A 25315-nucleotide genomic window follows, 5' to 3' on the forward strand; every position below is an offset into this window, starting at 1 on the left:
ACATATTGAAAGCATCTGATTTATTCTATCAGTTGCTAACTGCTTAACAATAGTGATGTTTTTCAAAAAGCTTGAACAAAACGATTCTATATTTTTTCTCTTCTTTCTTCCTACATTCATCCCTGTCTGTAAGCAAAAAGTATGAAACTTGATTCTTAGCTATACTTTAGTTTTAGAATCTTTATATCTTTGTTCAGATCCATGTAAAAAAGATACAGAATTAACAATGTTGCTGGTAGTTACTAATGTTCATATTGTTGTAATGTATCTGATTAATATGTGTTTGGTTATTCACATAAGAGGTGAAGAACTTGCTGCATGTATTCCGAACGAAAAAATATTCCTTTTGCTAACTAATTTATTTATTACAGATGCATAAATAATTAAATAATCTAGCACGGAATAATAAAACAAATATTTTTCTATATATAAACTTAGAAATTGTTATTTAGGTCTAATCGGGTGAAGAAGCAAGCTTCTGTTGAGACAATTTAATCACTCAAATAAATTAACAAGAGATTCAATAAATAGCAGAAAGTACAAAGGCTATGCAATGAGTTACCTACGTTTTCAATAATTCAACTTTTCCGTTATTCCAGTTCTTCCCAGTCATTTGTCCTTCCTAATTTTTCAATAATACTCGTGAAAAATTCATTTTCTCTTATTTTGATAAGAGTTTTCAAAAACTCATTTTCTTTATTCACAGACACCAAATGGCTATTGAATGACCTTTTTCTTCCAAAGCCACTAAACAAGAATTGTATTAAATTGAAGAAGAATGTGAATATAGCTATTGGTCCAAAGAAAAGAAAATTGAATACTGCTTGCACTATTCTTTGTAGAAGAGACGAAGGTGGAGCTGGGGCTGCAAAAAAAAAAAAAATGTTAGTTCTGGTGCCATATACACTTATTAATAAAACTAACATTTAACCATAACAGCTTGCCAGCTGAATACGTTTTGCATCATTGTCGAAAACTTTTTAAAGAAACAACTAAAGACTTAATAGGAAAGATATCTTATTCGTAATTTTAATCACACATTTGTTCAAACTTCTTCTAGAACATACAACTTACTTTAAAAGAAATTAAAAGAAATATAATATATATTATAAATATATATTGGGGTTGGGGCTGGGACACTATAACGCTTTAAAGTCAGTTTTGGTTATTTATTTTTAATATTTGAGTTAAAATAAGTTTTTAATTTTTAGGACTATTTCTTTTTCCAGACATATTCGATACAAAGTTTAGTCTACTTTCTTTGGTCTCTGTTTTATTTTGCTGACGACGCATACCACCTAAAAGTATTTAATTAAATTTATATTTTTCACGAGAACCTGTCCGTATTACCAGAAAAGCCAACTGGGAGGTGAAAATATTTATTTTGTATTGAAAAGAAGGGGAATATTAAAATCTTAACTTCTTTAGGCCTTCGAAATAATATTGCAAGATTGTGCTGTCACACAGGGCTGAAAAAATAATATTTCAACTTCTTTGTACTGTCAAAGATTTGTTTTTGAGTCTTGGTATGGCACGGAGGTTATATCTGAGCTTTAATAAAGGTTCCTATAAGTACAAATTTAAAACTAAGTATATGATTCGAAATAATCTTTCAAACATCGGAGTAATTATTTAAGAAAAATATATTTTCAAAAATTGCTTATAAAATAAGGCAAATAATGATGTTTTTTTATCCAGTTGGTAAAGATGAGTCTCTGAATTCTCAGTTTAAATCAGTGGAATGGCATAGAATTTTTTCAAACATTTAATGATGAAATGTTAAAAAAAAGTGGAAATTTAACACTTGAATTTACCACGAAAACGAAATGCAACTACAATATTACTAAAAAGTTTCTCTCCTTTTAAAGGCTAATCAGTCATAAAATATAGTTATGCTTATGTATAGGGACTGCATAATTTGTTTCATTAAATTGTATAAATTGCTTTATACAATTATTATAGGATGTATCATATTGCCGCGATTAGTTGTCTATAAATCAAAGCCTTTTCAGGACAATTCTATTACTTAATGATAATTTTGGACCAAATATCAAATTTTTATTTTTGTTTACTCAACAGACAAATCGTGATTTAAATGTTTGAATTGAATATCTAAAAATCTCAAAATTTAATTAAAAATATACCAGAGATTAAAACCCCAAAAATTTAAATCACCAATTTATACCTATCAAATACAAAAATAGCAAACACATAATTATTTTTCTTAAGGAGTATTTTGAATCATGTACTTAGTTTGAAGCGTAAGCCAACAAGCATTTGTATTAGAATTCATATTTTTCTAGCCATTTTTGTCTTTATTTGAGAATTTTAGAATGAATAGAAGAGGAAATAGTAGCGAAGAGCTCTGAATCAAACGGACTCTAAACTGACAGGACTAGCCCTAATAAACATTCACCAAAATATTGAGGTAGACATCGATCATGTAATAAATAGATATGACTGGACTTGTAAAAGAAAAATAATTTTTGTTTTATAGAATTGTGATTAAGCAATATACGTCGAACTTTAAAAAGTGGAGAGATGATCTATATTGTTTTGAAAAGCAAAATGTTATCAGTAAATTTTTGAGATTTTCTCAAAGTTGACACTGTTTATTAAAACACTATTTTTTTAAAAGATAGTGAATAGTTAATGTCTTATTGCCTATGCTTAAAACCCTCGTTTTAATTGTATGTATTTTTTATCTTGTTGTTTAATGTTTCTTTTTATAACCCTAAACGAACTAGCATTTAATGTTTAATCTCTTTTCGCATACACGATCGTGTCTTAATCTTCATTTCCTACTGTGTATTACCATCATAATTACTAAGCGATGCCCTATATTTAGGCGACACACATAGTGATTTGACGTATAAAAACAGTCATAAAGAATGTATGCCTCCAAAAGATGGTTGAAGACCAATTTTTTGGCAATATAAAACTTAAATCACTCGCTATAGCTATCAGAGGTACAAAGGCTAAAAACTATGCAGAAGATATTAATTATCAAATTTTTTGTAGATGGTGAACAGCATTTGATTTTTTTTTGTATGGTGGGGTGATTTTTACAACTTACTATTTTTTTTATCAGTATTTTTAAATCGTTTTAACTTCAACAGATTTATTAGAAATTTAATCCTCATCATATTTTAGATTAAATTTACAACCATTTCAACTACCTACCTATGATGTGTAATTGTTGAAATTCCCTTTAAATTGCTGATATTTCTTTATTCACAAGTATATCCGGAGCAACCAATTATGGGCTCCCCGCTAAGAAAAATCCTCGATCCGCTATTGAATTTGGATTGGAATGCTGGTTATAATGGTTGCAGCAGTAGCTGCAATCTAGTAAAGAGCCAGCCACAGTCCATCGTAGTCAAAAATTGAAAAACCATGTTTCGAAAAAAAAACAGCCAAATGAGAAAAATCGTCCATCTGGCATTGAATCAGGAATAATACCTATTGTTTCTGTTCATCTTTAAAGTGAAACTCCTTTGCGAAAACACATTTGTGATAATTTCTAAACAGAGCCTAAAACCCTCAAACCTAGCGTAGGATTGAAAAAAAGTACACCATTGGAGACAGTGTGGTCGAAAACTCTATTTAGGATTTGTCATCTAACACTGATTCACGAAATATAATTACTATTTCCGTTAATCTAAAAATGTAATTTTTTTTAGGTTTATTATGAAAGTAACCAGGAGAAGGAGACTGGGGGACCCCGATTCCCCAAAATATTTTTCAGGCACCCTCAAACCAGATTTTTCAAAAATCCAATTGTCAATTTGGTCCATTTTTGGCACCCTATCAAGGTAGACTCGCCGCAAAGAGGAGATTTCCCTCTGACGCATTTCCCAGGGGGGTATTTTCTGGGGGAAGGGACTGGGGATAATCTACCACAACAGCTTAGAGAGATGTTAAATGGTTGATTTAAAATCTATTGCTCATAACCTTATGGTTATTACATATTTCCTAATCTGTTAGATTTCCTAGATTTGAATGTTAATTAATCCGCTGGGAGAATTTTCCAAGATCCATTTGTGTTGAACACGGTCAGCCGAATTTGAGACAAAATTTGCAAAGTGATTTTTAAGATATAAGAAGAGGAATAATTGTAAAAACAACAAATAATTGAATTTCAAATGAATTTCCCTCGACACACTCCCCCCACTTCTGCTGTTTAAGCTTCATCAAATATAGTTTAAGGCTCTCACTCCTTACAATAGAAACTAATTAACTCAATGTTTTACAATAATCAATTACGGTTTTATTTATTGAATAATATCCAATAAATATGCTTTTGTTGTAGACATGACCCTTAATAGTCCCTTGGAGAAGGGCTATAAGTTACGCTATTATCAAAAAGTTCGTGGTAACAAACTGTTTTTCAACTTTTGAAACTAAAAGATACATCAAAAGAATCAGATTTTCATGCTGATTTTAAATATATAAGATTCATCAAATGTAGTTTTTGTCATCAAAAGGTTATGAGCCTGAGAAAATTTGACTTATTTTGGAAAATAGGTGGAAACACCCCCAAAAAGTGATAGAATCTTAACAAAAATCACACCATCGCATTCAGCGTATCAGAGACCCCTATTGCGAAAATTTCAAGCTCCTATCCACAAACATGTGGAATTTTGTATTTTTTGCCAGAAGACAGATCACGGGTAGGCTACGGTTCGTGTTTTTTTTTTTTTTTTTTTTTTTTTTTTTTTTTTTTTTTTTTTTTTTTTTTTTTTTTTTTTTTTCAGGGTTCGTCGTATGGACCAAGTAGTCCTAGAATGTCGCAAGAGGGCTAATTCCAACAGAAATGAAAAGTTCTAGTGCCCTTTTTAAGTAACCGAAAAAAATGGAGGGCACCTAAGCCCCCTCCCACACTCATTTTTTACCCAAGTCAACGGATCAAAATTTTGAGATAGCCATTTTGTTCAGCATTGTCAGAAACCATAATAACTATGTCTTTGGTGATTACTTACTCCACCAAGGTCCCTGGGGGAGGGGCTGCAAGTTACAAACTTTGACCATTGTTTACATACAGTAATGGTTATTGGGAAGTGTACAGACGTTTTCAGTTTTTTTGGTTGGGGGGGGGGGCTTGAGGAGAGGGGGCTATGTGAGAGGATCTTTCCTTGGAGGAATATATCATGGGGGAAGAGAAATTCAATGAAAAGGGCGCAGGATTTTCTAGCATTACTATCCAAAAAAAAACAATGAAAAAAATAAATGTGAAAAAGTTTTTTCAATTGAAAGTAAGGACTAACATTAAAACTTAAAACGAAAAGAGATTATTACACATTTATTTATTACTATTTATTATACGGCCTTTCTGATTAAGGGGTCATTCTTAAATAATTGGGACAAAACTTAAGCTTTAGTGTAAAGAGCGAGGTATTAACGAGGGGACAAACCCCTCATATACATAATAAAAATATAAGAATATAGAAGTTTGTTACGTAAGTTAATTCTTAAATTACGTATATTTTTTACTAATGAAAACGTTCGTTAAAAATTAAAAGTTCTAGTTGCCTTTTTAAGTTACCAAAAAATTGGAATGCAACTAAGCCTCCTTCCCCACCCCTTATTTCTCAAAATCGTCTGATCAAAACTAAGAGAAAGTCATTTAGCAAAAAAAGAATTAATACGCAAATTTCATTTTAATAATTTATGTTCGGTGAGCCAAAATCAAACATGCATTAATTCAAAAACGTTCAGAAATTAAATAAAAAAAAATAGTTTTTTTAACTGAAAGTAAAGAGAGACATTAAAACTTAAAACGAACAGAAATTACTCCGTGTATGAAAGGGGCTGCTCTCTTCTCAACGCCCTGCTCTTTACGCTAAAAACGTTTTACTGTTTAATAATGTAGAATTGAGAGAAAGAGTCAAACTTTAGCGTATAGAGCGGGGCGTTGAGAAGGGGCAGCCCCTTTCATACACGGAGTAATTTCTGTTCGTTTTAAGTTTTAATGTCGCTCCTTAATTTCAGTTAAAAAAAATAGTCTTTTTTATTTAATGGTCTTACAAAGACCAATAGATTAATTTAAATTAACAGAACTGTAGTTTAGTTAGTAGAGTGTTATGACTCTAATCTGAACGTCAGGCTTTCAGTTTCCGCTTGGGTATTTCTTATTCATCATAGTTTTGCTCCTTTGATATGGTTATTTTTCTGATAACTAACTATTTACTTGCTTTTTACGCGATGCAGTTTCTTTTTAAACTTGTCAAGCATTTTCATTCAAAAGGGAATGAAACTCATGTTGTTTCATTGATTAAAACTACAATCTTAGTTGATAAATAAATCCAAACTGCCAAACCCTCATCACTTTGGGGTTGGAAATTTGTAGGTATATGGTTCTGGAACCGCTCAAAGTTGTATATTAAAGGAAGGATTAATTATTGTTATATTTAAATTTTCAAGTTATTACTGGCTTTCACTCTTTAATTGACAGGATAAAACTATTTATAATGTATATAAAGAGAAATCACAGTACTAAAAACCTATTTGCGTCTTATCTTCTGTAATATTTTTCTAGGTGTCAGGTTACATTCTAACTTTTTCTTATTTATTTCTATTCCACACCCGTATGTCTAAAGCGACTTTGTGTTTAACACGGGTTGTCAAGTGAAATAAGGAAAAGATACAAAAATTTTGCCTCTGTTCTGAAAACCTTGAAAATCTTTTTTTTTTTTTAGAAAAAACAGTTACTTCTAGAATGCCAAGGATATTGATGCGTAGATGCGTAGTAAAATCTTAGAAATACTTTCTTAGTGTCCAGTTCATTTTTTAATAGAATAAAGCATGTTTTCTTTACTCTGTATTGCACTAAACTCATTTAAAACTTTAAATCCAAACCAATATGTATTTCAACCAATGTTGAAATACTGAACTAGTTTGTAATGTATGGGTAATAATTTTTTTGTTGCAAAATTGACATTTTGAACGAACAATCAGCTAGTTTCTTACATTGAACAAAAAAGTGATTCGTAACTCCGAAAGTAACAGGAAATAAGCAAAATTTAATAATTGGTTATTGATTTTTCCATTTCAATGGATCTTTTAGCGTTCAACGGATTTGCAACATTCATAAATACAATCCATTATTTTAATAGCGTCCTTCAATGCCAAATCACCTCCCCATGTAATGCTTTTATCCTTCTTGACTTTTCTTAGGGATATCTAGAAATCTGTTTAATCTACAAAAAAGTCCACAAATACAACTCTTACAAAACAGTTGCGGTAATCTTGTTGACAGAAATTTCATGTATTTTTATAATGCCCCTCATATTATTACATTTTGTGGTACTAGGAAGGTAAATTCAGATCCAGGATGTTAGAATTAAACGATGAGGACGATAAACGTGCAAAGCTGTATTGGTAGCCCTTTAACAATGTACAATCGAAACCTCTATGTTTCGAAGTAAGGTTATACGGTATAATTTCCCAAAGCCTTATAATAGATGCGGCGATTACACTGAGGTTTTGAAACCTTGAAGATCTTCTTTAAGAAAAGAGTTACTTCTAGAATACCAAGCCAATAGCTGCCTTATACCAATCTGAAAAGCTAAATCTGAATGTAAACTATATATTTCAAACAGTTCGTGGTAACGAACTGTAGTAAGGAGCGACCCGGCTCAATAGCAACCAAAACTCTAAAAAATGGGGTTTTGATATCAAAAGCTACATCAAAAGAATTGCATTTTAATGCTGATTGGAAATATATAAGTATAATCAAGTTTAGTCTTACGCATCAAAAGTTACGAGCCTGAGAAAATTTGCCTTATTTAAAAAAATAGGGGAAAACAACCCCTAAAAGTCGTATAATCTTAACGAAAATCACACCATCAGATTCAACGTACCAGACAACCCTATTGTAGAAGTTTCAAGCTCCTATCTACAAAAATGTGGAATTTCATATTTTTTGCCAGAAGACAAATCACGGGTGCGTGTTTATTTGTTTGTTTTTTTTTCACAGGGGTCATCGTATCGACCAAGTGGTCCTAGAATTTCGCAAGAGGATTCATTCTAACGGAAATGAAAAGTTCTAGTGCCCTTTTTAAGTGACCAAAAAATTTGGAGGGCACTTAGGCCCCCTCCCACGCTCATTTTTCTCCAAAGTCAACGGATCAAAATTTTGAGATAGCCATTTTGTTCCGAATAGTCAAAAATAATAATAACTATGTCTTTGGGAATGACTTACTCCCCCACAGTCCCTGGGGGAGGGGCTGCATGTTACAAACTTCGGCCAGTGTTTACATATAATAATGGTTATTGGGAAGTGTACAGCGTTTTCAGGGGATGTTTTTTTTTGGTTTTGGGGGTGGGGTTGAGGGGAGGGAGCTATGTGGGAGGATCTTTCCTTGGAGAAATATGTCATGGGGGAACAGAAATTCAATGAAAAGGGCTCAGGATTTTCTAAAATTATTATAAAAAAAACAATGAAAAAATAAACATGGAAAAGTTTTTTCAATTGAAAGTAAGGAGTAGCATTGAAACTTAAAACGAAAAGGGACTATTACGCGTATGAGGGGTTCTAAAAATACTTTAGCATAAAGAGCGAGGCATTTAGGAGGATATAAATACCTCGCTCTTTATGCTATAGTATTTTTTTACATTTCAACTATTTATTCTACGGCCATTCGGATTCAGTGGTCATTCTTAAAGAATTGGGACAAAACTTAAGATTTAGTGTAAAGAACGAGGTATTAACGAGGGGACAAACCCCCTCATATACATAATAAAAATTTAAGAATATAAAAGTTTGTTACGTAAGCTAATTCTTAAGTTACGTATATTTTTTACTAAAAAAAAACATTCGTTAAAAATTAAAATTTATAGTTGCCTTTTTATGTAACCGAAAAATTGCAGGGCAACTAGGCTTTCCCCACCCCTTATTTCTCAAAATCGTCTGATCAAAACTAAGAGAAAGCCATTTAGCCAAAAAAGGAATTAATATGCAAGTTTCATTGTAATAATTTATGTGTGGAGAGCAAAAATCAAACATGCATTAATTCAAAAACGTTCAGAAATTACATAAAAAAACTAGTTTTTTTTAACTGAATGTAAGGAGCGACATTAAAACTTAAAACGAACAGAAATTACTCCGTGTATGAAATGGGTTGTCCCCTCCGCAGTCCCTCGCTCTTTACGCTAAAGTTTGAATCCTTGCCACAATTCTGCTTTTTAAAACAATTAAAAGCTTTAGCGTAAAGAGCGAGGGATTGCGGAGGGGACAACCCATTTCATACATGGAGTAATTTCTGTTCGTTTTAAGTTTTAATGTCGCTCCTTACTTTCAGTTAAAAAAACTAGTTTTTTTTTATGTAATAATATTAAAGAGCGTATGTTTTTTTGCTCGTTCACAAAAATTCAGAACTACATTGGATGAACCAAGAAGATTGAACTTATAAATCCTTTGTAATCCTTTCGCGATGAAAAGCATGAGAGATAGATTGTCTCTTTGAGAGGAAAAGCTGGCAAAACCTTTTCAGGGATATTTAAAAATGATTATTTCCACTTCTTGATGATAGTCTGTAATCCTAACACAGACATTAGGCAGATGGTGATACAATAAGGGTAATTTAGATAGTCTATCAGCTCTGAGAGTCAGTTGAAGGTAAACGGAGACAAAAATATATTTAAAGATTTATGACTGACCATGACCACAAGACTTGCAAATGAGTGGGTGACTGAGATTTTTAATTGACAATGTTCTTAATTAAAAACGGCAAGAATATATTTAAAAAAATAAGCTCTTTCGATGGAAGTAAAGAAAGAAATTGGAACTTCAAACAAATAAAAAATTTAGCCTCGCCGTTTATGTAGCATATATCAATAAAGCTAGCACAAATGAGACAACTGATGATAATTCTCTTATGTTTGTTAGATTATAGAAAACTGGACACTTTACTGAAAACTCGAAAGCCAAGGGAAAAAAAAGAATGCTAATCTAGGATTATAACGCTTTCCACGGTCTTACACCATGTGTGATTAATTTTCAATATACAATTCACATTATCTTGAAAAATTTTTATAGCTTGTCTCAAAAATTATAATACAAATGATGATTAATATACAATTCTAAATTGTAAAAAATACACCTTATTATTATTCGAAGTGAAGAACAAATAAACCCTAATCTAAATTCTGGAAATCCAAGTTAAGATAGAAACTTTAAAGCTGGTCAATAGTCTTAATACTCCTAACACTATCAAAATGGCTTCACATCAAACTTGTCAAAAACACAATTATTAAATGTCCCTAAGATTGTTTATTCTTTTATTTAAAAAGTGTCCATAAATGGTTTACTTTTAGTGTACCAAAACGACCAAAAGTAAAGCGCTAGTTTTCAATAATCCTACAAATACAGGGAGAGATGATGAATTGGTTCATTTGTACTAGTCTTGTTAACCTATGTCAGATTAAATAAAAAAAATCTACAAACTACAAAATAACTATACAATTACAAGTACAAAAAAAAAAATCTGGAGTAAATTTTCTACCCAGAAAAATCGTAGTTTTCTGACCAAGTAGGCTATTTCATATCATTTACTTAAAACTTTATTAGTAAGGAAAAGACTTTGGTTCCAATGGAAAACTAAAAGTTGAAAATAGAGGGATCCTAAACAAATCTAAAATCTAAAAATTTACAAATCTAAAAGTCCTCAAAGAAGAAACTAATTGGGATAAAGCCATAGCAGTTGTCGTATTTAATCCCAATACGTAAACTTTCATTATTTTTTTGAAATGCGCCCGATTCTATATATCCATTTAAAGTAATATTTCATAAAAGCAGTGTCACTGGCTGATTTTTATAGCTATAAATAAACTGAAAATAAAAATCCATTTAAAGTAATATTTCATAAAAGCAGTGTCACTGGCTGATTTTTATAGCTATAAATAAACTGAAAATAAAAGCTTATCTTTGTCTTAAAACAAAATTCTCGTTTTATTTTTGAGAAAATGCTAAAAATGGTGCTAAAAAATGCTAAAAAATGGTAAATGTAAGCCTAAATAAGCTTAAAAGCCAAATACGTCAGACCAAATGAAATATTCTCCATTGATCACCTTTTACCAGGGCCTGTCAGAATGATACAAACTTATCTATAGAAGTCAGAACACACTAAGCTCCTATCCCATGCAAAGGGGTAAACTTCACAAGAATATCTTTTGATATTTCTGTGATACGTAAAGCATGTGACATACATGCACATTAGCGTAATAATCACTTTTTATCTTTTTTTTAACAGCTGTAAATGTTAAGTCCGATGGAAAAAAAACTGCTGAATATATCCATTGGTGTATATAGCTATCCTAGGACAGGGGCAGATCCAGGATTTTCCTTAGGGGGGCACATAATAGATTGTTTCAAAAAACTTGCGAGCAAAGAAATACCCTCAATTAAAAGGGAACTTCGACAATTATATGTTGTAGGTAGGTAGTGGAAATGTTCGTAAATTTAATCTAAAATCTGGTGAGGGTAATGTTTTAGAATGAACAGAAGTGATTTGTCATATAATGTAGAGCTTTAACTAGATGAAAATAGGCAGTAAAGTGTCCACCATTTGCTCACCAAAATCCAAATTTTAAATCAATATTTTTTGCACTTCTCATACATTTACTTTCTATTATACAAATCTCCTAAACAAACAAGAGCTAAGAGCTCATATGGCACTTGTGACGAGGTTGGAAGAGTCAAGAGCCGAGAGGTCATATGACATTGACTGTAGCAAAATTCTAAGTATCAATATATTGATTTAAAAAGCAAATAAGAGGCTTAATATTGATCAGGATTTAAAAAAGAGGTCTGAGACACGAGGTCCTTCTAAGTATCAAATTTCATTAAGATTTGATTACCTATTCGTAAGTTAAAAATACCTCATTTTTTCAATTTTTTCTCTCTCTCCAGCCCCCCAGGTAGTCGAATCGGAGAAACGATTGTTATCAAGTTATCTTGTACAGGTTCCTGACACGTCGAACGATTTTCATCGTCCTAGCAGGTCCAGAAGCTCTGAACTCGTCGAAGAGAGCAAGTCCAGTCTAGTTATGTCAATAATTTATTCAGAACTTGTGCTTATTCTTCCCATCAAATTTCCCTGCTTTTTCCAAGATTTCTGTTTCCCTCCTCTACTCCTCTATGTCCTCGGATCCGATTCAAACTGAAAATGGGGTATCTGAGACATAAGGTCTTTTTATATATCAAGTTTTATTAAGATCCGATCAGCCATTCTTGAGATAAAGATACCTTAATTTTCACGTTTTCCAAGATTTCCGGTCCCCCTCCAACACCACCCAATGTCACTAAATCTGGTAGGGATTTTAAATAAGAGATCTGAAGCACTGAGAGCTCTGAAATCAAATTTCAATAAGATCTGACCACCTGTATGTAAGTTAAAAATACCTCTTTTTTCTATTTTTTCCAAATTAACCCCCCCCCATCTCCCCCATTGAGAGCCAATCCGGTATGGTTATTTTTCAATCATGTATCTAGGACTTGTGGTTATTTTTCCCACCAAGTATTCTCACGATCTCTCCATTCTAAGCGTTTTCCAAGATTTCCAGTTTCTTCCACCAACTCCCCCCAATGTCCCCGGATCTGGTTAGGATTTGATGATCCAATCACCCGTTTTTAAGTTAAAAGCACCTCCTTTTCTTCTAATTTTTTCGACTTACCAAATTAGGTCCCCCAAATTCCCCAAATAGAGCAAATCCAGTCTGGTTATGTCAATAACGTATCTAGGACTTGCGCTTATTCTTCCCACCAAGTCTCATCTCAATATCTCATCTCTAAGCGTTTTCCAAGATTTCTGATCCCCCAGCTCCCCCCCCCCCAAAGACCTTGGATCTGGTCGGGATTTAAAATAAGAGGTCGAAGCTACGAGGTCCTTTTAAATATCAAATTTCATTAAGATCCAATTACTAGTTCGTAAGTTAAAACTACCTCGTCACTTCTATTTTTTCCGAATTACCATCCCCTCAACTCCCCCAAAGAGAGCGGATCCGTTCCATTTATGTCAATTACGTATCTAGGACTTGTGCTTATTTTTCCCACCCAGTTTCATCCCGATCCCTCCACTCTAAGGGTTTTCCATGATTTCAGGTTCCCCCCGCCAACTCCCCTCAATTAAAATAGATCCACTCGGGATTTAAAGTAAGGTCTAAGCTACGAGGTCCTTTTAAATATCAAATTTCATTAAGATCCAATTACTAGTTCGTAAGTTAAAACTACGAAGGTCTAAGCTACGAGGTCCTTTTAAATATCAAATTTCATTAAGATCCAATTACTAGTTCGTAAGATAAAACTACCTCATCACTTCTAGTTTTTCCGAAGTACCATCCCCTCAACTCCTCCAAAGAGAGCGGATCCGTTCCGCTTATGTCAATCACGTATCTAGGACTTTTGCTTATTTTTCCCACCCAGTTTCATCCCGATCCCTCCACTCTAAGGGTTTTCCATGATTTCAAGTTCCCCCCGCCAACTCCCCTCAATTAAAATAAATACACTCAGGATTTAAAGTAAGAGCTCTGAGACATAATATCCTTCTACATATTAAATTTCATTAACATCCGATCACCCATTCGTAAGTTAAAAATACCTCATTTTTTCTAATTTTTCCGAATTAACCGTCCCATCACTCCCCCTCAGATAGTTGAATCGGTAAAATAACTATTTTCAATTTAATCTGGTCTGGTCCCTGATACGCCTGCCAAATTCCGTTGTCCTAGCTAATCTTGAAGTGATACAGTGTATTCGTAAAATTTGAAACTAATTGAAACAATTTTCGAGGCTCTTATATAAATGAAAATTGTTTTTTCTTATGGAATTATTCATGTTGCCATTATGAGATTTATACCCACAAAGGATTTCACTACGATATATAGAAGATAGAAAAATCTAAGGGATATATTCTGCATAGTACAGAAACGCCTTTTCTTAACCCTTATATGCCATTATAGGGCAAATGATTTCTAATAATTTTTGCACATTAAAACCGATAATAGGGTAATTCTTTCCTTTGATACCGATGATAATACGTTTAAGGAGGTTTTAAAACTAAAATACAAATCAAACAATACATAAAGAAATATATAAAACTAACAGAAGCTGCTTACCTTCTGTAGTAGTTATCGATGGCAGAGTTACTGCTTCTGGTACCCTTGTTGTCACGGGAGTTATGATAGGAGTTACAGCTGTTGTTGGAGTTGTAGGAGTGGTCGTAGTTGTTGGTGTGATTGGGACCGATGTTGTGGTAGGAGTTGTTGTTGTAGGAATTGTTGTTGTAGGAGTTGTTGTTGTAGGAGTTGTTGTTGTTGTAGGAGTTGTTGTTATAGGAGTTGTTGTTGTAAGAGTTGTTGTTGTTGTTGTAGGAGTTGTTGTTGTTGTTGTAGGAGTTGTTGTTGTAGGAGTTGTTGTTGTTGTTGTAGGAGTTGTTGTTGTAGGAGTTGTTGTTGTTGTTGTAGGAGTTGTTGTTGTAGGAGCTGTTGTTGTTGTAGGAGTTGTTGTTGTTGTAGGAGTTGTTGTTGTTGTTGTAGGAGTTGTTGTTGTTGTAGGAGTTGTTGTTGTTGTAGGAGTTGTTGTTGTTGTTGTAGGAGTTGTTGTTGTAGGAGTTGTCGTTGTTGTTATTGGTGTTGTAGGAGTTGTTGTTGTTGTTGTAGGAGTTGTTGTTCTTGTTGTTGTTGAAGGTGTTGTTGTTGTAGGAGTTGTTGTTGTTGTTATTGGTGTTGTGGGAGTTGTTGTTGTAGGAGTTGTTGTTGTTGTTGTAGGAGTTGTTGTTGATGTGCCACCTATTGGTGTAGGAGTTGTTGTTGTTGTTGTTGTTATTGGTGTTGTAGGAGTTGTTGTTGTTGTTGTATCAACTATTGGTGGATGACTTGATGTTGTTATTATAGTTGTAGGAGTTGTTGCTGTTGATGAAGGTGTTGTTGTAGAAGTTGTTGTCGTCGTTGTATCAACTATAGGTGTAGGAGTTGTTGTTGTTGTTATAGTTGTAGGAGTTATTGTTGTTGTTGAAGGTGTTGTTGTAGGAGTTGTAGTTGTTGTAGGAGTTGTTGTTGTTGTTGCAGGAGTTGTTGTTGTAGGAGATGTTGTGGAAGAAGTCTCAGTTGTAGTGGATGTAAAACTAGTTGTTGTTGTTGTTGTAGAAGATGTAGTAAGTTCTTCAGCTGAAAAAGATGATTTTAGTCTATTACACCGAAAAATGTTTGAATAATAAGATAAACATATAATTTATGCAATTTATTTCTAGCTTCAAAATATATCTCGTGCAAAAAAACAAAGGTCTTAAGAGAAACGAAGAAAAATGCATTCACCTAAAAACGAGCAGAGATAAGGAAAATAGAATAATTTAAGTTTAAAGCACATACATATTATAGAGATCCTAAAATGAAGCAGAAACTGCAATGAATATTCAGGATAAACCTTAAGTGAACAAAAATTAAAGCAAACAGGAGTAGAACTATCGGTCCCAAAGCTTTCTAAAAGCCAAAGTGTCATTTCAGTTTTATTGAGCACCTTTCTTATAAAGTTTTATTAGGATAAACAAGATCTATAACATTTTGTTTTCCCCAAAGTTTTTTCAGATACCTTGGTCTTTACAGAGAAAAAAGATGTTATTCCAACGGCTTTTTGAGAAAATTTTTGTTCTTTGTAGCTTTGAGTTGATTATTAATTGTAATTTTTTTCATTCGGAGTATAATGTATTCATTGATATTGACTTTTTTGTGTTTTATGTTTAGATAGAATTTCACTTTGTTTTACTGGTCTTTGTTTTAATGCAGCGCTTTAGTTTTATTGGAGAAATATTCTTAGAAATAAGATCTTTAGGTAATTTGTATTCAATTTGGACTGATTTATTTTTTTAATTTTATTATTAAAAGGAATACTTGTAAATTCTTAATTCGAGCTTTTTGTATGAAAGATAAGATTTTAGCAAACTATTTGAATTTCATAAAAACTAAACTCTACATTCCAACATCAGTTTTAGCCTACTAAAAAACTTTGGATGGATTATTATGGTGAATGTTATTTAAACAAATGAATTAAAAATCTACATGACTGTTTGGCCTTCTAAAAGCCTCAATCATGCAGACCCATAATTTTACAATCTTGAATATACACAAATATTGATTGACAATATAATAATAAGCATCTTATTGTATTATATTTTATGACTATTTAAAAAATAATATATTTGAGGTCATTTATTAGAAATAGTTTTCTAAAATTGAATATAAAAAAGAATATTTTGAAAATTGAATAAATAGATCCCACTTTTTCTCGTTATATTAGACATACGGTTTTTAACAAGCCCACTCTTGTTATGGAAAGTCAAAATTTATGATTTACCTGATCCCTCAATCCAATTGTCCCTTAAGGTTTCAATTGGGTCCCTTTGACGTTTTTTACCATTTTGCGGCACGAAATCACGATTTTATCCAGAAAAGGGCCCAATCGCTATGATTTGGCAACCAGGATGTACGTAGTATCTTCTGATTTAGGTTAAACATCCCATTCAACAATCCTTGAAACTTTCAATTCAATAACCTCAGCTGTTTATGATACTTTGGATATACCCCTTTGAACGCCTTGTTTACTCAATATGTCTTTTGATTTGGTTCAAGATCCCTCTCAACATTGCCAGAAAGTTACGCTTTAATACTCTTATATTCTTTTGGATATCCAAGATATAAAATGCACCATTTCCTAATGCTCTAGGATTTTTACATTGCCCCACGGGATTTTTAGTATATGAATGGGGTGGGGGGTTGTCCCTGGGGGCTTAGTAAATTGATTTTTAATCTATTGCAAAAAAATGGCCATCTAAAACATTTGAATGGATGTCCTTGGTAGAAGGGTAACCAAGAGGACGCTTGACGACAGTGATTGCCTAAATATCCATTTTGACTTTTATAAATGTCACAAGCACTAACTATTTTCAGTCAAATGTTTCTTATGTTTCTACGAGAGCTCTTTGCAAACAAAGTAGCCTGGGAAAAAACTACCTTGAAGCAATATCGCTTCTTGCAGACACTGCGACCTAAAACCTAAAGACATGATCGGAACTAAACCTTAAGACCTAAACGGAATTGCTATCTTTATGAATGAAATAGAGTATGGTTATAAAAGAAAAATATTTTTTTCCAAATCCACTTCATACTTGGGAATAAAATGCTTTGGGATCATATTCAATTAAGATTTTGATATTTATTATGTATATTTCATTTCGTTTTGTTATTGATTTCTAAAATTGGGAATTATACACACACATATATATATATATATATATATATATATATATATATATATATATATATATATATATATATATATATATATATATACATATATATATATATATATATATATATATATATATATATATATATATATATATATATTCATTTAATATCATGCACTGGTAACTTATACATTATCTGTCTCGACCCAGAATAGGATCAAATCTTTTTCTGACTTAGTTTAAAAGCAAATCCATAGCCAAGCTAAGGGCTGACTCGGTTAGCCCTTAGTTTATTTGTGTTGACCTCATGATAGGATATATTTCTTTCTAATTTTAAGATCAATATAGGTATTTCGCCATTTGAACGACAACTGAAGCATTGAAAATAAAATTTTGATTTTGTTATATTATACGAATATCAGATCAACAAAGTTATTTGATAAACTAAAAAAAAAAGCTATATTGAATTGACCGCCGCTGTCATTCTTTCACTAAAATTTCACTAGACATTAATACTTACTGAGCAAAAGACTTGGATCTAACAAAGCGCTAAAACTTATTCCAGGGACAGTCGCCTCATCTTCATTTGTCTGAAATCGTTTAAGTAGTGCTATAATGTCATCTTCTGTTAATTCCACATCAGCGGTAAGGATAAAATTTAAAGATACTTCAGAATTAACAGTTCTCTTTTGAGTTTCAGTGCTTTCAAATCCTACAATGGAGCTCTTGTAGTCAGGAAACACTACTTTGAGCTAAAAAAAAACGGAAAAAATCTATAAGAAATCTTGTGGAAGAAAAAACCAGTAATTCAAACTTAGTAAACTATACATGAAAGATTTTCAAAATAAAATTGGTTTCTACGTATATATTTTTAAAGAGCCCACAGTAAACAAACACAGATGAAATTTATAACTCGTCATTATATTCCATATTTTATTCTCCCTACATAGCCCTACATCCCTTACATGTAATTGATACAGTTTGTAGCTATCTAAATATGACTGTGCTTCCATTACTGATTACAAAAAAAAACATACAAAAAAACATACAAACTGTCAAGTTGTTATTTTTAGACGTGAATAGCGTGGATTTGAATAAATTTGATAATCATAATGGCAATCTTAAAAAGTCAACTAGTGAACTGGGCAATCTGCAGTATATAATTTCTTGTTAGTAGTGCTAGGAATAAAGAATTTTCCACATAAAAGTAAAGAGCAACCTCATATCGTAAAAGAGAGAAAACTATCCTGCATTAAAAGTAAACTTATCCCCATTATTAGCCGAAAAAACTGTTTTTTTTTTATTTAGATTCTAATTATTTTTCTAATTATACCAAGAAATCCACTTTTCCCTCCATGGTATATCTTTCATGATTTACCATGAATACCACGAGGAGCTTTCTTACATGGAAAGCTCCTCTCTTTTCAAATCCCCTCTCCCTCGAGAGATCCTGCAAAACAATTGGGTTTTGACTAAAAATTCTGCTAGAAAATATTTTGCGGATGATTTCGCCTTGAAAATTCTCTTTGTCATGACGATAAATAATAGTTCAAAAAGGGATAAATCCCTCTTTTTAACAGTGAAAAATAAAAACTACTGGATATTTCGGTCACATTTATATTGATCGTCATCAGCAGAAATACTAAAGTAAAACAAACAGAACTAACTATATACATAGAAATTAAGACATACGATATAGTGCTAAAATTTCGGTGCAATACTGGAAGTAACCCTTCTTCACTTGCCATGTTCTAGTTTATTAGCTTTATTTTGATTAACAGGTTAGAAGAGGTAAAAAAATTTTTGAGAGAAATGAACCTTTCTTTATCTAAACATAGTAAATTATCAGAAATTAAATTTAACACAAATCCAGATGTATCTCTACAAAACGCTGGGTTCTTGAATAAAATTTTCTTAATATCGTTTCTTTCCCTTAACATTTGATTTAAAACTCTGGTTCCTAGAAATCAATGAGACATTATTGAAGTCTAGAAAACTTAAAACATGTTTCCATAGAGCCGAAATGAAAATTTTATGTTTGGAATTTTGCTTAATACCTTACAAAATGGAATCTTGATGTTGTAGTAATCTCATCAATAAATTGTGGTTAGTACGTCCCACATATAAATATCCGCAAGTGACGGGATCTGACTGACCCCAATTTGATTTTCCACTGAATTTCGACCCTTTTCTGAATTTGGAAGACTAACTTAAGTTTTACTAGTCTTTTAACCTACCTTTAAACTTTTAAGTTGTGAAATTCTTTCAATTTTTTTTACTCAGCCATAGAACTTAGACTAAAGAACAAATCTCCTTGGCTTCAGGTGTAAGACCTTTTAGGAATCTCCAGAAACCTTTTTCTTCTTTTTGAAAAATAATGGCAATTAACCAATCTTGATAATGGTTATTTATTAGTATTTGCCTTATAAAAGAAAACTTTTAAATAGATTTTGGTGAGCAAATATTAAAAATACTTGTAGTTCAGGATATGATCAAACCAATTTTTACTCGAGAAAGGGACAAGAGAAAAACAAAACAAAAATACATTATGGTTAGCTGGTTATCGGTGAATTTAAAGTCTATACTCTTTTTATTCTTTAAAAGAAGAGCACCAAGAAAAGGATGTCTTCCATGCTTTTCCAACTCTACAGTAAAATTAAATCCCTCCCCCATCCAAATCTAATATAATATGAACAATCTGATCTGCCCAATTGGCCAGCAAGTCCTGCCTTTGAGTCCAGCTATAAATCCTAGAATCATTTGTATTGCCTGTCGAGGCTGGTTGGGTGTTCTTTCTATGCCTACCCACCTTAGTTCTACCCTGGATGGATAGCCGTGGATCATAGACCATCTCTCAACAGTTTACAAATGTTTATAATCCTAATTCAAAAATCAATTGACTTGGACCATTCTTTCTTTTTTCAATTTGCAATTGCACTTGCCCATTTGCACTAAAAATAGTTATATTTCTGGGCGATACGGTGTTTTTAAAATTTGTGGCAAGATGGAACCTATCGACAAATTTCCTAAAACGTTCTGACAATATAGGCTACTTGAATTCTCTTTGATTTTTATTAGGGTAAGCTAGATTAATTTTGCATCATTTATGATTTAAACTGTGAGTATTATCAATTAAAGTATGCTACATTGTGTATTAGGTTAGTTAAGGTGTATTTTCTATTATGGATAAAAAAAATTCTTCATGTTTTTGTTGAGTGTGAATATTACTTTTATCCTTGGTTAAGTCTTGTGTTGTTTTTTCTCTTTTCTTTTTATTTATTCCTCTAGTACCCTTTTTCCTATATAGGATGAAAATAAATAATGGTTATCAATTTTTATGATAACAGTTCATCAGTTTTAACAGTTAATGACAATGAAATATTGTCAAACATTTCATGGTAACGAACTATAAAATAAGAAGCGACATGGCTCAATAGTAACAAAAATTCTAATAAATGTAATTTTGATAATTACGATATTATTTTGATAATTAAAGATATTACAATCTTTTGTAATATCAATAGATATTACAAAAGATTGATGGGTAGTGTTACCCAGCAAAGGCTACGATCCTGATAAAATTTCCCTTATTTTTCAAAAAGGAGAAACACCCCTTAAAAGTTAAAGAATCTTAATGAAAATCACAGCATATGCTTCAGCACATCACAGAACCATGTTGAACAGGTTTTAACCTCTTATCTGCAAAAATGTGATTCTGTTTTAATTGTTTGCTGGAAGAAAGGTCACGGATGCATGTAATTTTTTTTTGTTTTTCCCAGGGATGACCCTGTTGACTCAGTGGTCCTAGAAAATTCTGAAAGGGCTCATTTAAACCGAAGTTAAAAGTTCTAGTGCCCTTTTTAATTGACCAAAAGATTCGTTGGCAACTAGTTACCCTCCCTCACCCTATTTTTTTCTAAGCTGTACGATCAAATTTTTAGATATCCATTAATTTCATCGTAGTTCCAAGAACCAGTAATTTAAATATTTGCATATAACCTGACTGACCCCCTCCCCACATCCCCAGAGAAAAGGTACTTAAGCTATACAAAACGTCCATTATTTATGCATAGTAATTGCTATTGGGAAGTATGCATGCATTTTCATGTCATAAGAAGGCAAAGTTTCTACAGTAGTTTTCCACGGATGGTTTTTCATGCGGGGGGTAGTTTAAAAAGGTTGAACTTTTGAGAAAATTTGCACAATGGGGAGTTTGCCATAATTCCTGTACAAAATTATTTTTACGTCTTGCTTTCTTTTTTATGTCTAAATTTTACGCTTGGAGTAATTATCTGGGGCAAATCTTCAACAGAATTATTTAGAGGCTAATTCCTAATATCTCCCTGAAGGTAGGCCTACACCCACATTTCCCATCATTGTTTAAGAAACGATGAGAAATTTAATAACAAAAACAAGCTTTTTCAACTAAAATTAAGGATCAACACTAAAACCTAAAGCGAAAAGAAATTATTAAATATTTGAAAAGGATTTACCGCTCCTCCACACCTTTCTTTTTACGTTGAAGTTTGAAATATGCCCCAGCTCTAAAAGAGAGGCAAACGAAACACAAGGGTCGTTTAATTAGAACAACAAGAAGTTTTTTTTTAAGCATTAAAAATTCTAGCGTAAAGAGCGAAGAGGTGGTAATCCCCTTTATAATCGCAATAATTTTTGTTCATTTTAAGTTCAAATGTGGCTCCTTAATTTCAGTTGAAAAAAATGTTGTTTTTTATTTCATTGAATTCCCTCATAAATAGTTCTTTGTCTTAAAATGTGATATTTTATGTGAGATATAAGAATAGCTAAAAATGGGCCTTTCGTTTTAAACATATTTCGTTTTCTACAGAATTTCTATGATTAAGAGCATCTAAAGCACAATTTTCTTGGTAACAGTCCTGATTATTTATGGTCCATTACCAATATCAAATAAAGAGCTATTTTTAGATGCGATCGCAGAACGTAATAAAAAAGAAAATTATTCCTGAAATCACAATTTTGAAAAACTAACTGCAAATACTTACAAATTTTTCTGCGCTTCTTTTCATCCTTTGATATCGAAGAGAGTTGGGATTCAACATTTCAAGAGACCATGGTGAATCACCTCTCAACGGTAAAGTTATTTCATAAATTCTTTCTTCCAGCTTATCAATTCTCTGACAAATCCCATTGTTGTCGATATTTGGATATTGGCACTCGCAGGTGTAGTTCATCGAATTTAGTGCTGGCACACATGTAGCGTTTGACAAATCACACGTATTTTTTTGATAAAAAGTACAAGGAGAAAAAACTTCAACCATATCTGAAAACATGAAAATATCTGTTGCAGCCACTTCAAAATAATACTGATAAAAAGGGCTGTTTACTTGATATTATCATGATCTGTTTCATCTTTATTTTATTTTCTATTCATTTGTTACATGTAAAGCATGGTCACACTTGCTGCTATTAATTACATAGGATCAAGACTTCCGATCTGAGGTATTCAGGCGGGCTTGACGCAAAGAATTTCTAAAATGACGTTTCGAATTTTGCTTAATTTTAAATACTTCCCCAGACTTCGGCCGATTACAAGCAATCCAAAGGCGGAAACCAAAACTAGGCTCGTTGTTTGGCCTTTTTCACTTCTGGGCACACATTCCATAACGTTTTCTGGTGCCAAATCTAACATGTTCAGCCAGTTTACTGTGTTTAATACCATTTATCTTAGAGGGAAAGTGTTATGGCCCTTGTTGCTGATTGATAGATAAATGTTCTACTTGTGGACTCTTTTGTTAAATTATTCCCATTCCGGGACTCTCCGATTCAACCCCAATTTTTCAGTTTACTTCGTTAGTTTTGGCTCTCCCTCTTTACGTAATATTTAGGGCAATTTTTCACTGACCATAACTAGCTTTGAGTAGAAATTATTTAGTTAGAATGAGTCATCAAGAACCAAAAGGTTTCTTAAACAAGACACGCGTGAATTATAATTCGGGAAGTATGGAGGATTATTTCAAATATTCAGAATGACGCATGGCTTTACGTGGCACCTATGAGGCTTAGGATAAGCTGGTCTCCATGAGCTGTGTCTATTTGAGTTTTTATTCTTGTCCTTTTAAAGCAAGTTTAATTTTAGTTCTTGAACACAATAGTAAGCTTTTTTTGTTTCTTCTTTTGGCTTTTTTCTACTAGCCTGGGAAGAGCATGAAGAGAGGGATTAGAGGTTGGTTCAGTGATAGAGTCCAATAACAATGAGACATTTTTCTTGAGGGAAAGTAAGAGTCTTCGAAGCCAAATTTTGAGCCTAATGACTTCAGTCCTTGCAGTGGCACCTTGGACAAATTACTGTGTCGTTTAATCCCCCTACACGAAATACACTTGCCGTGTTCCTAGGGGTAATGGCTGCAGTAAAACTTAAGGCCTAAAATCAGCATAGAAAGCACTCATGGCGTTGTGGCACTGCAGTGTCAGAGGACTTAGACCAGTGGCTTAAGGGATGACCCTGGCAGAAGTTGAAACTTAAAACTTGAAAGAGACGTTAAAGGGAGAAGTTGAAACTTGAAACGAAGAAACTATTGCTTCACTGATTGTGCAATATAGGCTATATCCAAAAAACTAGTTAAAGTATACTCACCTGTGATATTATTCAATATGTCTAGAATTCTATAACTAGTAATTTAGTGAAAATTTATTATTCTTAAATTAAAAAATTTAAAAAGACTTATAAATTAGTCATTGGTTTGTGCATGTTATTCATAGAGTTTTCTACTCCTTCCTGTTTTACTGATTTTTTCTGTTTTTTTTTTTTCTTAAGGCTACAAAAGCTACAAACAAGTTAATGTATCACTATGTCGCCTGAGGTCAGCACAGCTATACACGTTCATCTTCCATCTCGATTCTATAAAAAAAAGCCTCTTTATGGCCTCCTCCCCCATGATGTTCCTATTACTCTTTAAACTTTCTTTATCAAATCCTCCCACCACACCACGGACAGCTCGTTTTCCGTTTAGTGCTAAATGATTGGACAAAAGGAAAATCTTCGGTAATCCGCCGTTTTTCATTGGCAAAATGTACTCTGGCCAAATTAATCTTTCTCTCATTATAACCCTAGAAAACGAGATTGATCCACACCTGAGCCTCAACTGATCGAAATACAGTCAGTCAGCCAGAAGCCCAGACCCAAGCGTTGGCAATTTTTCCGAAAAACACCTAGCGAATCTTTATTCATTTTTAGGAGTGTCCATGCTTCAGAACCATTTTTGACCATTATCATTACTGTAGCTTGCAATTTTTTAATCTTAGTCTGCAGACTTATCTTAAAATTCTTTCAAACTTTTTTCAACTGTAAAAAACATCTTAAATCAAGTGTGTTTTTCTTTTAACATTTTCAATGCTCCCACCATCTTCACTAATAATAGTGCAAAGGTAGGTGAGGGTGACTGCTTGACCAAAATTTTTGTTACGCAGTGTCATCTTTTCATCTTCATTTAATCCTAGCCATTTTAAATTAATCTTCTTAAAATCATTTTTTGAACCTATTTTAGCACCCCAAACTCGCAAAACTTCTAAAAGTTTACTTATTTTGCTGCAAATTTCATCTAGGATACTTAAATCATCACCATAATTCAAATCCAGGATAGTTTTTTCCTCCCCATTTGATTACGTGTTATCTCAACGCTTTTCCTGTGGTATCTAAGACAAAGCTTATGAAAATGATCCATATAAAGGAGGATGGAACCAAACGTTTCTTACCTCCTGATTTTATACACGACCGGCTGCTAACCTCATTTTTTGTCTTAGTCACAGCAGTGTTATTCTAGTACATAGTACTAATCTCTTTAATGCATTTGTCTAGTTTACAATACAACCTTTGCTAAAGCTACTTTATCAATAGAATTGAAGTCTTGCTCATAATCTTTAGAACTGAAGACTAAAGGTATCTCATAACTCAGTCACTTCTCAATTATTAGCTTAAGAATGAAAATTTGGTCCACGTATCTTCTATCCTTCAAAACTGCACTTTTCTATCTAATGACTTGGTCTGCGGTATATGATAGTCTAAAAAGTATCATATTACTAACCAAGCTACCAACTAG

General features: G+C 32.6%; 1 protein-coding gene across 1 annotated transcript; it reads right to left on the bottom strand.

The window, feature by feature from the left end:
- Positions 1–476: 476 nt before the first annotated feature.
- Positions 477–22535, bottom strand: LOC136025336 (mucin-2-like). Its single transcript, XM_065701259.1, has 4 exons — positions 22262–22535; positions 17761–17992; positions 14116–15165; positions 477–865 (listed from the first exon to the last, which is right to left on the bottom strand). The coding sequence occupies exons 1-4, from the start codon at positions 22448–22450 to the stop codon at positions 591–593; spliced, it is 1746 nt and encodes a 581-aa protein (XP_065557331.1). The 5' UTR covers positions 22451–22535; the 3' UTR covers positions 477–590.
- Positions 22536–25315: the final 2780 nt, after the last annotated feature.

The sequence above is a fragment of the Artemia franciscana genome, chromosome 3 (assembly GCF_032884065.1).
Source record: "Artemia franciscana chromosome 3, ASM3288406v1, whole genome shotgun sequence".
Lineage (NCBI taxonomy): Eukaryota > Metazoa > Arthropoda > Branchiopoda > Anostraca > Artemiidae > Artemia > Artemia franciscana.